This window comes from Equus asinus, chromosome 23, assembly GCF_041296235.1.
Source record: "Equus asinus isolate D_3611 breed Donkey chromosome 23, EquAss-T2T_v2, whole genome shotgun sequence".
Taxonomy (NCBI): domain Eukaryota; kingdom Metazoa; phylum Chordata; class Mammalia; order Perissodactyla; family Equidae; genus Equus; species Equus asinus.
In genome coordinates, this window is record NC_091812.1 from 26858311 (window position 1) to 26872285 (window position 13975).

The following is a 13975-nucleotide window of genomic DNA, read 5'->3' on the forward strand; positions in this document are numbered from 1 at the left end:
ACACAGCTTCTTAGGGATCCTTTCCTAGGCCAGAAGGGCCTCACAAATTGCACAAACTTGCACGGCCACTGTCCCTCTTTCTTAAGGAAATTATTTAATAACTATTCTGTTATTTAGTAGTTAAGGGTTAGCAAGTAATATGTTACTTAAATTACATTCCATTTAACAGCAAAAACTATATTTTGCCTATGATATGCAATGTACTTTACACACTTTTTCACTTATAAAATTTTGAGGTAAATATAAAATGGACATTTCACTAATTTATAGACTTGAATATTAAACATACTTAAAAACTACATCTTGTACATTTGTAAGAGTGGCACCAATACTCTTCAGTAACAGATTTAAAGAATGAACTGCAAGCAGCCCTCCATGTTGTTCTGAATCTTTAGCTTCTTTACCCGAACTCAGTGAAACACTTAAATGCAACTAAAGAGAGAAAGAAATAAATATTGAAAGCACTATCTTCACAATGACAATTTTAACTTTTAAAATTTAATCTCATTTTAAATTCAGTACATGATAAATAAGACTTCAAAGTTATCCGGATTATGCCAAAATTAATAAGTGAAAGTTAAAGGAATTTAAAATCTAGTACAGCTCTTTTAAAATTTTAAATTCAGCAATGTAAGATTATATGATATTTACTTCAATTCTTTTAGTGAACCTAGGAACATACTAATTTTTACATACCTTTTAATAACATTTAAAATCTAGAAGTTGAAGTTGTTGGAAATAACTCAAATATCTCCAAAAGTGAATGTTTCAACTATTAGAATTAAGTTAGCATGGTGAAGCCAGTTAAAAAGCACTTTTGTATTGTATGCATATACATACTGTAGATATAGTTGTACAATAATTTTTCAAGTAATATGTAACTCATAGAAACTTTGTGTTAAGAACTTACATTTACTTCCATTCAATCTTCAATTCTTAAATCAAAGTTACTTTATAAATTAATTTAAAACATATACTCGAGTTAACAATACCATATTGCATATCTGAAAGTTGCTAAGAGAGTAAATCTTAAAAGTTCTCATTATAAGAAAAAAATTTGTAACACTGTATGGTGATGGATGGTAACTAGAATTACTGTGGTGATCATTTTGCAGCATATGCAAATACTGAATCATTATGTTGCACACCTGAAACTAATAGAATCTTATATGTCAATTATACCTCAATTAAAAAAATAGTTATATATATGTCATACACAAAATTTTGAAAATTGTCATAAACACCCTAACAGAAAACTAAGGTAACATAATGTTAGGTCAAGATATAAACATACAAACACATGCTGTAGGTGGTTCCACTATGACTTCCACATGGTGAAAAATTATTATAAGTACAAATAAAAATTTAAAAGGATTATTCCTTTGCTATTTATTTACATTTGTAATTGAGAAGTTACAGAATTTATATACTACTAAAGAACATAATTTAAATGCTATATTCCCCCAAACTGATCAAGTTGATTTGTTATTACCTAGATTATCAAGGATAATGAAAATGACTTGTCTTTCCCCTACCTTGATAGGAGATATATGAAAATATTCATAGAGACTGACTTGTGATGAATCTACCGATGAAACTGTTTTATATTCTTCTTGGAAAGCTTCTATATCTTTATGAAAAAGTTCAATCTACAAAGGAACATAAAATATTAAAAACTTGTGGGACCGATCTGAATGAGGTATTTAAGCCAATAGCTCACACACTGCAGAAGAGTCCCCTATAATATCCAGATTCAACACTGCTCATGGATGGAAAGATACTGCCTCAGAAGGGAAACTAACATCTCTGTTGTCAGGAAAGTTCTGTCACTCACAAACTGATAAGCATATCTTCTATGTTTCCATACAATCCATTAAAAGACACTAAGCTTTTCTTCATGTGACCATAGATTTTATTCCAAAAGGCCACTGATCCAATCCATCAACACTTTCTTAGAAACATTTATTTTTTTAAATACAATCATAGTTCACTTGTAGCTTTTTGATAAATGCCTTACTGACATCTACAGAGGCTGGTAATACGGTCAAAAAAGGGGAAGGCAGTGGAAATAATTTTGCACGAAATGATTAGTGCTTTCATTCTTGATAATCAACAGTACTTCTCTTCCAACACTCACAAATCAAAGTTACTTCTATGTGCTGAGAAATGGCCCAACATTCACATTTTAACTTATTAACAAAATCATCAAAATGAGAGTCTTACTAAAAGTGTATTTGGAAATTGACTTCTGGGATGATAGTGTGAGAAGCTCTTTAGGCCAGTTCCCCAACAAAACTGGTAAAATGTATTTAAAAAACAAACATTTAAGGCCTCTATGAATGGTCCTAAGGATATAAGCAAATGAAACATCTATTAATCTACAAAAATTTCGTAAGAAAAGGAAGTTTGCGGCATCTGAACAAGGACCATTCTCTCAATTCCCACTCTCAGCTCAACAAGCCACAACTCCACTCAAGACTGGTACACACAGAGCTCCCTCTATGGCCAGACTCCAATTGGAGGACTCTTCCTAGAAGGCACAGGATGTCAGCATTTCTCACCCTATCCCCACCGATCAGCCGCTGAGGCTAAATTACACGGAACGTAGGAGCTGCCTTCTTCTGTCCAGTCTCTACTCATGAAACAAGTGCTCTACCTGAGTGTGACACCACTTAGAATATTGGGGCTCTGATCACCCTTGCTTCACCCCCAGCTCCAAAACTCTGGTTCAGAGATTTTGCTGGGGGGCAGGTAGACTTTAAAGTAGCTCCTAATCTATTCCCAAAGAAATTGACTTCATTTACAACAGAGTGTGAAGAAGTTCAACCATAAGAGTCCTTTAGGAAACAGTGGATTTTGTGGTGAAGGGTAATTGGGAAGAAAATCATTGACTCAACGAAGATACAGGGGCCGGCTCTGTGGCCGAGCGGTTAAGTTCGCGTGCTCCGCTGTGGCGGCCCAGGGTTCGGATCCTGGGCGCGGACATGGAACCGCTCGTCAGGCCACGTTGAGGCGGCGCCCCACACCCCACAACTAGAAGGACCTGCAGCTAAGATATACAACTGTGTACAGGGGGCGTTTGGGGAGATAAAGCAGGGAAAAAAAAAAAACAGATTGGCAAGAGTTGTTAGCCCAGGTGCCAATCCTTAAAAAAAACACACCAAAAAACCAAAAAACAAAGATACAGGCTAAACTGTAGGCCTGTAAGTTTTCATGAGAGAAGTGGGGAAAGAGACAATTTAGAAGAGTCCTCCCAGGTCAGATATTTCAAGCACTAATCTCCAAATCAAGTCCTTCAAAGCAGCCCAAATTTGACTGGATTAGTCTGTACAGTAATTTATGCCCTGAGGCACTGTTGAAAAAAATAGAGCAACTAGCCCGCAACGAGTGGAGTTCAACAGTTGGGTGTGCTCATGGGAAGAGATGAAGAGAGCCCTGTCAAAACCACTGTCATTCCAGGGTAGCTGGGTACCCCAAATCTTCGTCTCCCTGAGGAGCAGCACCAGAGGCTTAACACTGCAGGGGAAGGCAGGGGTGTGGTGGTCTAGACTGCAATAAAATAATCCAGCCAGTCACTAAAGAAATAAACTAATAACAGTAACAAGCCTCAGGACCCACAGTGGCTACAACGTATTATCTAAAATGTCCAGTTTCCAACCAAAAATTATAAGATATGCAAAGATACAGGGATATATGATCCATACGCTGGAAAAAGAGCAGGCAACAGAAACTGCCTGTGAGAGTGACTAGATTGGATTTAAAAGAAAAAGACTTCAAAGTAACCATTATAAATATGTTCCAATAACTAAGGGAAATCATAATATTTAGGGAAGTAAAGGAAACTATAATGACAGTGTCATATCAAATAGAGAATATCAATACAGAGGGAAACTATAAAAAAGAACCAAACAGAAATTCTGGAGTTGAAAAGTATAAAAGAAATGGAAAATTCACTAGAAGGGCTCAATAGTGTATCTGAACTGATAGAAGAAGTTTAAATGCTTCATTATATGCTAAATTCAAATACTTCACTTCATTAGTGAACTCGAAGATAAACTGTTACAGATTATGCAATCGGAAGAAAGAGAGAAAAAAGAATGAAGAAAATGAACAGTCTCAGAGAAATGTGGGTCATCATTAAGCATACTAACATAGGTAATATGGGGGTATAGTCATGCACTGCATAATGATACGTTGGTCAATGATGGACCGCATATATGATGGTGGTCCTGTAAGATTAGTACCATAAAGCCTAGGTGTGTAGTAGGCTATACCATCTAGGTTTGTGTTAGCACACTTTACGATGTTCACACAGTGAGGCAACACCTAACCATACATTTTTCAGAACATATTCCCCTCGTTAAGGGACACGTGACTATATTAGAAGGAGAGAAGACAGAAGAAGAAGTAGAAAAAATATTTGAAGAAATAATGGTTGGAAATTTCCCAAATTTATTGAAAAACAGTAAGCTACATGTCCAGGAAGTTTAATGAACTCCAAGTGTAAAAAATGCAGAAGTTCACAAACAGATATATAACAGCAAAAAAACAATGCTGAAAGTCCAAGACAAGGAGGAAATCTTAAAAGTGAGAAGAAAAAAGCAATTTATTACATATAAGGGGACCTCATAAGATTAATAGTTGACTTATTGGCAGAAACAAGGAGGCAAGAAGGCAGTGGGATAATATATTCACTGGTAACAAAGCAGTGGTAAAGGTAATCACAAAATTATAAAAGACAGTATAAATATATAATCTTTTCCCTTTCTTAACTGACTTAAAAAGCAATTGATTAAATAATATATTTACTATACTGTTGGGTCTATAACGACAGACCAACATCTCTTATGAATATGAACACAAAAATCTTCAACAAAACACTAGCAAACTAAATTCAGGAAAATATATACAAAAAATTATACACAGGACCAAGCAAAATTTATCCCAGGTATGCAAGGCTGTTTTAAGATGCAATGCAATAAAACTATCTTAGACAAAAACAAAAACCACATGATTATCTCAATAGATATAGAAAAAGCATCTGACAAAATTCAACACATTTTCATGGTAAAAATACTCAACAAACTAGGAACAGAAGAGAACTCAACCTGATACAGGGTATCTACAAAAAAATCCACTGTCAACATCATAATTAATGGTGAAAGACTGAAAGCTTTCCCTGTAAGATCAGAATCAGGGCAAAGATGACTACTCTTGGCACTTCTATTCAACATTGCTAGAGGTTCTAGCAGGGCAATTAGGCAAGAAAAAGAAACAAAAGCCATCCAGATTAGAAAGGAAGAAGGAAGACTACCTCCATTCTCAGATGACGTGAGTTTACATACAGAAAACCCTAAAGATTCCACAAAACAACTATTAGAGTTAATAAACAAGTTCAGTGAGGTTGCAGAATACAGGATCAATATACAAATATCAATTGTTTCTACACACTTGGAATGAACAAACCAAAAATGAGACTAAGAAAACAATTTCTTTCATTATACTATAAAAAAAGAAGAAAATACTCAGAAATAAATTTAACAAAAGAAGTGTAAAAACTTACACTATAAAAACAATAAGTCATTGCTGAAAGAAAGAAGATATACATAAGTAGAAAACATCGCATGTTCAAGGACTGGAAGACTCAACATTGTTAAGATGGCAATACCCCCCAAAGTGATCTCTGGTGCAATGTAATCCCTGTCAGAACCCCAGATGACTTCTCTGAAGAAGTTGACAAGCTGATTCTAAAATTCATATGGAAACACAAGGGACCCAAAAGAACCAAAACGATCTTGAAAAAGAACAAAATAGGAGGATTCATACTTCTCAAAAACTTTACTTCTCAAAACTTAGTATAAAGCAACAGCACAGCGTTGTATTGGCACAAAAATGGACATATAGATCAACAGAATAAAACCACGTGTCTATGATCAACTGATTTTTGACCAGGGTACCAAGACCATTAACGGGGAATGAACAGTGTTTTCAACAATGATACTGGGACAGTTGTTTAGTCAAATGCAAAAGACTGATGTTGGACCTTTACCTCACAACATACACAAAAATTAACTCAAAATAGATGAAAGATCTAATTGTAGGAGCTAAAACTTTAAAACTCTTATAACACCAGACTAAATCTTCATAACTTTGGATTTGGCAAAGGAGTCTTATAAATGACACCAATCATGAGCAACAAAAGATAAAATAATTTGGACTTCATTAATATTAAAAACTTTTGTGCTTCAAAAGACAGCAAGAAAGCAAAACACAACACACAGAATCAGAGAAAATATTTACAAATCATATATCTGATACAGGACTTGCATTCAGAATATATAAAGAACTTATACAATTCAGGAAAAAGAAGACAACCCATTAAACAATAGGCAAAGAGACCTGAATGGACGCCTCTCCACAAAAGATATGCAAACGGTCAATTAACACATCAAAAGATCCTCATCATCATTACTCATCAGGTAAACGGAAATCAAAACCACAATACTACTTCACACCCACTAGGATGGCTAGAATTAAACTAAAAATTGTACACAAATATTCATAGAAGCATTATTCATAATTGCCAAAATGCTGAAACACCCTAAATGTCAAATTAACTGATGAATAAACAAAATGTAGGATATCCATGCAACAGAATATTACTGGGCCACAAAAAGAAATGAAGTCGTGATACATGCTACAACATGGATGAACCTTGAAGACATTAGGCTTTGTGAAAGAAGCCCATCAAAAAAGACTACGTAGTGTATGATTTCATTAATATGAAATGTCTGGAATGGGAAAACCAATTCACAGAAAGTACATTAGTAGTTGCATGGGGCTAGAGTGATTTCTTTTTGTGGTGATGACAATGTTCTGGAAATAGTGTGATAATTGTACAACTCTGTGAATATACTAAAAACTGCTGAACTGTGCACTTTAAATGGGTAAAATGTATGATAAGTGAACTATCTCTAAATAAACTGTTATTAAAAGAAAAAAACTATATGTCTTTATGCATGTAGTTCGTTTTATCTTCTGAATTCTTTCTGTGAGGGCTGCTGAAAAAGAGACCACATCTGATCCACCCTATCACCCACTTTATAGTCTTTCCATCAGTCACAAATAAGATACTATCTTTTATTTGCCTTATCCCTTCTATCATCAAATATCCTGGTAATACCCAAATTTCTAAACTATTAATCGAAACAAAAGTAACCCAGGAAAATAAAGAAAAAACAGTGATATGAACATGATTGATTATCCTCTTCCCTCTTCGATCAGCCTAAAAACTTTCTTCCTATCTGCTAACTCACTTTCAAAAGACTATTTTAACTTGTCTTGCTTCCATCTTCTATAAACTGAAAATGTGATTTCTCCCAATGTACTCACCACAGCAGCATAATAAAAAGTTAAAAATTGTATTTTTAAAATGGAACAAGACCATTTTAACATCTTTAAGAATTTATAATGATATCACTTTTTTTGTCCTCCTCTTTCCCTAATTCTCCCCATCAAGGCTATTATTCTAAGTCTTACCTCCGTTTTTTCAGTCACTTCAGCTTCTGTCATAAGTTCTGCTAAAGCATAGACAAAGCCAAGATCCAACCTGAGATCCATTTCTTGGATCAACACTTTGAAGTACCTATATTACAAAGCAGAAAACATTTAAAAATCATCAACTAACTGCATTAAGAATATTAGGTGAGGAAAAAAAGTATCAGATATATTAGTATGTTGAAACTTAGGACTTTCTAGATTAATAAATTAAAAAACGTCAGGACAAGATTGTTCATAATGGCAAAAAACTCAAAACATGAAGACACCTATACAGAGGAAATTGATAAGGAAACTGTAATATATAGCCATACAACAGAATATTATACATTAGTGATAATGAAAAACTCTAGCTACATCCAACAAAATGAATACATTTTAGTAAAAAGTTGAATGAAAAAAGAAAGTCCCAGGAGTACATGTACATTTTGAAAAGACTTTTTTAAAGATTGGGAAAAAAAAGAAGGAAAACTAAGACGCACAATGTTTAGGTACACATATACAGTGAAACTATATTTTAAAAAGCAAGGGCGTAAAGACAGTGTTTATCTTGGTGATAAGATAGGGGAAACAAGAAATAGGGGGGTAACACACAGATGGATGTTTCTGTCAATGTTCTATTTTTTTAGACTGGATAGTGACTGAATTTGAAAATATTTTCTTCCTTGTTTCTAAAACAATATGCAATAATTATAGATAATTTAAGAGAGAAAAAAACAAAAAAAGAAAAGAAAATACCCGCAATTTAGACATGACTATTGTTAATATCTAGGTGTATTTCTTTCAGAGCCTTCTGACTCTACAAGATTATAAAATAATTCATAGATTTTTCCTATGACTTCCATAATTTAACATTTTACACTTAAATCTTTGACTCATCTGAAATTATCTTTTTAAAGAGTACAACTAATTCACATTCTTAAATCAAAACATTAAATGAACACACAAAAAATGTATTAAGACACTTACTTAATACGTGATATTTGGGAATGCCCTGCAGATCTCATGACAATACTGACATCTGTAAAGGGCTTTGGTGCTGTAAAGGTTAGTAAATATGATTAATCCATGATGCTTTACGCAAAAGATAAGCATTTTCTTGCAATTTAACACACATCACAAAGGACAACTAAATTATTTACTAAGTCAGGAATATTAAAATTACTGATATTTGTAAGACCCATTACAATCTTAATTTCAGACTCCAGGATTTCTTTTTTTTTTAAATGATCTGTATTCACTCTAAGGGTAACTAATCCTTTAAATTAGTGATTTTAAACTAGAAGTATGCCTTAGGATCATCAGTGCAACTTCATGAAAACACATATTTCAGGGTCTTGCCTCAGACTTCTAAGTGGAGGGTCTTGAACATGGTCAAAAAAACTTCCACGCAGATTATGGATATCCCCTTAGATAGTTTAGAGCCAGTGATGTGGAGGTGGGGGGTGGAAAGCAAGAGGAGAGGTGGGGGAAGCAGAGCAGTGGAAAGGGAAGAGAAAGTGAGGGGAAAAGGGATAGTAAAGAAAGAAAAGTTAAGGGGAAGAAGCAGATGGAAGAAAGGGTTTGTCAGTTAATCTTGTCTGGGGAATACCGGACAATTTCCGTGATTAGAAAACACTCTGAATTTGAATTTCCTCATGCTTTATTCAAAGGTTCTAGTGGATTTTAAATCAGGGGTTTACAAATTAGTAATGTTTTTAAATATTTCTAAAAATTTAAATATATATTTCTAATTAATTTTCTCTTCAGTATTCACTCAGAGTTTTGTTGAAGTTAGTTGAGTACTTGCTGGTCCTTTTTCAAGCTGTTTAATTTTCCAGTGATCCTATAGAAACTAACCTTGAGAATGGTTTCATTTCATATTTTTATAGCAAAATAAACCAAATAGCTAATACAATCATTTTTATGCCAATCTAGAAATACAAACAAACCTGAATCCATGGTGATTGACTTGGGAGGTTTAATAGGATAAAACACAAATGGAAATACAGCACCATGTATCTGGTTTTGGATCTAAGAAGACAAAAAACAGGTCAGAATATTAATGTGTTAATTACAGAACCTGAGTAGAATAATAGGATTTATGACATAGAAGGAATGAAAAAGCCTAGTCGACTGAAACTGACCGAAGTACTAGATAAAACAGAACATGGGAATATACGTGTTTATTGCTATGTTCCTTTAGAATATAATATGAGTATCTTTTCAGACTCACCTGTATTCTATAAATTTGAATTCTAAAGGATGACTGGTGTGCAGATGTGCTATATTCCACTTTCAATGCTGGAAGATAATTTCTTCGTATAGCTATTACATGTGGTTGCAGAATTTTCATGTTAGTACCAGTAGGTGTGAAGCGAACCTGAAAAATATGCCCCCCCCCAAAGAAATCCATGGAATTTCTCTTTATTCATAATCGGTTAAAATTAGAAATTGTTACCAAAAAACTTCAACAATAATATTAATTAAAATAGTAGGTTAAATATTTGGTTAGGTTTAGACTGAGATCTTTATATAGCCCATAGCCATAAGAGTCACAAGAATATTCATATAGTCCTTATAGCTTGGTTGTATCACTTTTTATATAAATTTACTAAAAAATAAAGTGATAAAAAATAATTTTAAAAATAAATGAATAAAATAACTTATTGGCTTCTTGTTAACCAAGGAATAGATCATTAGTTTCATAAGAGAAATTCTGAGTTCTTAATATAGGTAATTATTCCCTTAAAATATTTTATATAAAGTACACATGACAGGATTCATTGTTTTGTAAGGAAACCAGATTTTCCTTAAAAATTCACTAGTGATTCATCTAATTACAATAGATAAAAAAATCAAAACCTCACATCAGTACTTAAAAATATTACCGGAATGTTAGTGTCCAACTCTATAACCTTATCTTCTGAAGGTGAAGATTCAGCATATTCCTTAAATTCTCTCTCTAACTTCTCAGTGTGTTTAACACTCATTGGCTTCCATCTTGCCTTCTTCTTGGGCTTTGTCTCCCAAACCACATCAGAACTTATAGATGAGGGCAAAAATCATGGTACAAATTTATAAAAATTTTCATTTTAACTGGTTTTACATAAATTACAAAATGTTCAGTAGAATTGAATCAAGTTTAAAAACATGAATTCATTCAACCAACACAATTAAAATCTTAATCAGGCACTATTGGTGGTAGGAATACTATCAAGTGAACATCTCTGCCATCTGGAGCTTTATTTTAGCTGAGGAGTGACAGATAATAAATAGCAAATACAATAAAGTTGTGTATTCTAATATATTAGGAGGTCAAAATGCTTTTGAAAGAAAAAAATCCTAACAGGGTAAGGTGGATCTGGGGTACTAGGATAAGCAAATTGGTGGGGGTTGCAGTATCAAAACAGAGTGTTCAACGGGGTTGTCATTTAGAAGGTGAGATTTCAGCAACCTTAAAGGAGGTGACTGAATTATTCAGCAGACAATAGAAGAACATTCCAGGTGGAGGGACCAGCTAGAACAAAGACTCTAAAGCAGAGCACACCTGAAGTGTATGAGGAAGAGCAAGGAGGCTGGCAGACCTGGAACACATCAGGAGCAGGGGATGAAGTTAAGACAGACAGTGGGAGGTCAAATAATGCAAAGCCATATAGGACACTGTAAAAAATGAGTTTTATTCTGAGATGAGGAATCATTGAAAGATCATGAGATCAGCGACATGATCTGACTTAAGCTTTGATAAGAATACACTGTGTGGTGGGATGGGGGAAAGAAAAAGAGGATGAAGGCTAGAAGCAGGAAAACTTGTTAGGAGTTTAATGCGGTAATCCAGGAGAGAAATGGTGATGGCTCTGCCTAGGGTGGTTAACAGTGAGGTAGTGTCAATTCTATGTGTGTTCTGAAGGTAGAGCTAGCACAGAACTTCTAGATGGATTAGATGCAGGGTGTGAGATAAAGAGAGGAAGCAAAGATGACTCCAAAGCTTTTGGCCTGGGAACTAGAAGGATGTAGTTGTAATTAACGCCAGTGGGGACGCAGCTTTTGGTAGGAGGAGATCAGGAGTTTGGTTTCACACATATGAAGTTGAAGTTTAAGACGTCTCAGACATCAGACTCTGTGTAGGTGGCTGGATAAAGTCTAACGTTCAGGACAGAGGCCTGGTCAAAGATACAGTTCTATAGATTTTTGGCACGTGGTATTTGAAACCATAAAACTGAAACATAGAAGAGAAGAGGACTAAGGTCTAAGAGCCTGAGGGCACCCAGTATTAAACAGTTGAGAAGACAAGGAACCAACAAATGAGACCGAGAATGTTGAGATAGAAAGAAAAACCAAGATGGTGAGGTATTCTGGAAGTCAGGTCAAAGAAACTGTATCAAGGAGGGATCTATGTTAGTGTTACAAACTTAAGCAACATGAGGACTAGTGATTGTACACCGGACCTGGCAATATGTAGGTCTCTGGTGATCTTGACAAGACCAGTTCCATGGTATGTTAAAAGCAAAAGCCTGTTTGGAGTGGTTAAGGAAAAAATGGGTAAAAAGAATTGGAGATAGTGAATATATTAAACTCTTTTGTAATGGGATACAAGGCAGTGAGCTGAGAGAGAAAACGGGAGTTTAAAAAGAAATAAAGTGGGGCCAGCCCGGTGGCACAGCGGTTAAGTTCGCACGTTCTGCTTCTTGGCGGCCCGGGGTTTGCTGGTTCGGATCCCGGGTGTGGACATGGCACCACTTGGCACGCCATGCTGTGGTAGGCGTCCCACATATAAAGTAAAGGAAGATGGGCATGGATGTTAACTCAGGGCCAGTCTTCCTCAACAAAAAGAGGAGGATTGGCAGTAGTTAGCTCAGGGCTAATCTTCCTCAAAAAAAAAAAAAAGAAAAAGAAAGTATGATATAGTAATCTAGAAGACAGAGAGAGAATGGAACAAGTCTAATTTACTGAAAAATTGCTGAAAGGCATAAGTAGAGAATAAAAAATCTATCCACATTCTAAAATTACCTTCACTCTTTCTGTTTAAGTATTTAAGTATTCTATTTTATACCTTCTAAAATTTATATTCACTTAGTAAACAGAAAGGGAAGAACCATGTATTATTCTCCTTTGCATTCACATTATTTAGCATAGGAGATAGCACATAACAGGTTTAACAGGCTTTAAAATTTGTTGTCTATTTGACCTTTTTGTTTAAATAATGAACATATTTTTGAGAACAAGAAAAAGTTTCTAAGAAAACAGTTTTAAATGGCATGGATTCTATTCAATGAGAAGTCAGGGGAATTTCTAGATGAATTTACACAGAAAAATAAATTTAAATCTATATCATAAACCTTTAATATATATATTTATTTAGGAGTTTAACTCAAGTAAAGGAGTAAAACTACAGTATCTTGGTTAAACAGATTGGAATCCAAAAATGCTCTGAAATTAGGCACTAATATATAAATTAAGTTTACTTTGCATGTTCATGAATAGGAATATTGAGGGCATAAGAGAAAGAAAAGAGTTTTACTGGTGATGACCTTTATGGGTAATGATAGACACAGTATTACCTTATTAGATCTTGAAGTGCCAAGGTTAAATTGGAAAGTAATTGTCTTTATTCCTCCAATAACTATTTATGGAGCATCTGCGGTGTACCTTGCCCTGCCCTAGTAGTTGGTAACTGACAGTTAAACATTGCCCTATGACATGTTAAATAAAGTATACTTTTGATAAGTTGAATAAATCTAACTTTTTAGAGAGCTGGGAGAATCAACATAAAGAGGAATTTATAAATTTGATTTTTTTATATATCTTTATCTCAAAAGGCAAAAAAAAAACCCTCAAAGCACTTTTAAATTAGCATTACTTTACTATCAATGAACAGTAAAAACACAAAATTTAAATTATTTTAGGTTTTACAATCACCATTCTTAATGACTAAGAATTGATTGTTTAAATTTATCCAAATTTTAATGCATCTAACCTTGTAATGCCAATATAGGCTACTTCTTGCTTTGTGTAATTGTTGACGAGAGAAATTCCAACATCTTGTAATGCCAACACGATTTCCTGCTCTGCTAACTCTGCTTTCTCACTTTCATATGTCACTTTAAATACCCTTGGATCTTCAGTGAATAAAATAATGCGCTGTAAGCCTTCAAAGAATGAAACTAAATAAATAGTCTTTTTCCCCAAATTTATAGGTGTCATCATATCCTAAAACAAAACCAGCAAAAAATAAAAAATTAGAGTTTTGTCCCAAACAACATGAAATCTAGATTCCACATTTGAAAATTGAGAATAGTGATAGCACCACCTTCATAGGGATGAATAAACTAAATGAATTAATATTTGTGTAATACTTGGAAATTTACATAATTAAAATCATTTGATGTTACCTTCTACCATTATTATGAAGTTATTAATCAAGAAGACAGGTCAATTG

At 34.2% G+C, this 13975-nt stretch overlaps 1 protein-coding gene across 7 annotated transcripts in view; it reads right to left on the reverse strand.

Moving 5' to 3' along the window:
* The window catches only part of VPS13A (vacuolar protein sorting 13 homolog A), a 231748-nt gene that overhangs the window by 36177 nt on the left and 181596 nt on the right, over positions 1-13975 (reverse strand). For all 7 annotated transcript variants that reach the window (XR_011497472.1, XR_006525972.2, XM_014832544.3 and 4 more), the window contains 8 exons: positions 13514-13746; positions 10428-10581; positions 9773-9919; positions 9489-9570; positions 8527-8596; positions 7540-7645; positions 1536-1649; positions 290-432 (listed from right to left, as the gene is read on the reverse strand). Coding sequence is in view for 5 of the 7 variants with exons in the window: in XM_014832544.3 (XP_014688030.2) it covers positions 290-432; positions 1536-1649; positions 7540-7645; positions 8527-8596; positions 9489-9570; positions 9773-9919; positions 10428-10581; positions 13514-13746 (1049 nt within the window). In the remaining 2 variants the exon portion in view is untranslated. The remainder of the gene's footprint in view (positions 1-289; positions 433-1535; positions 1650-7539; positions 7646-8526; positions 8597-9488; positions 9571-9772; positions 9920-10427; positions 10582-13513; positions 13747-13975) is intronic.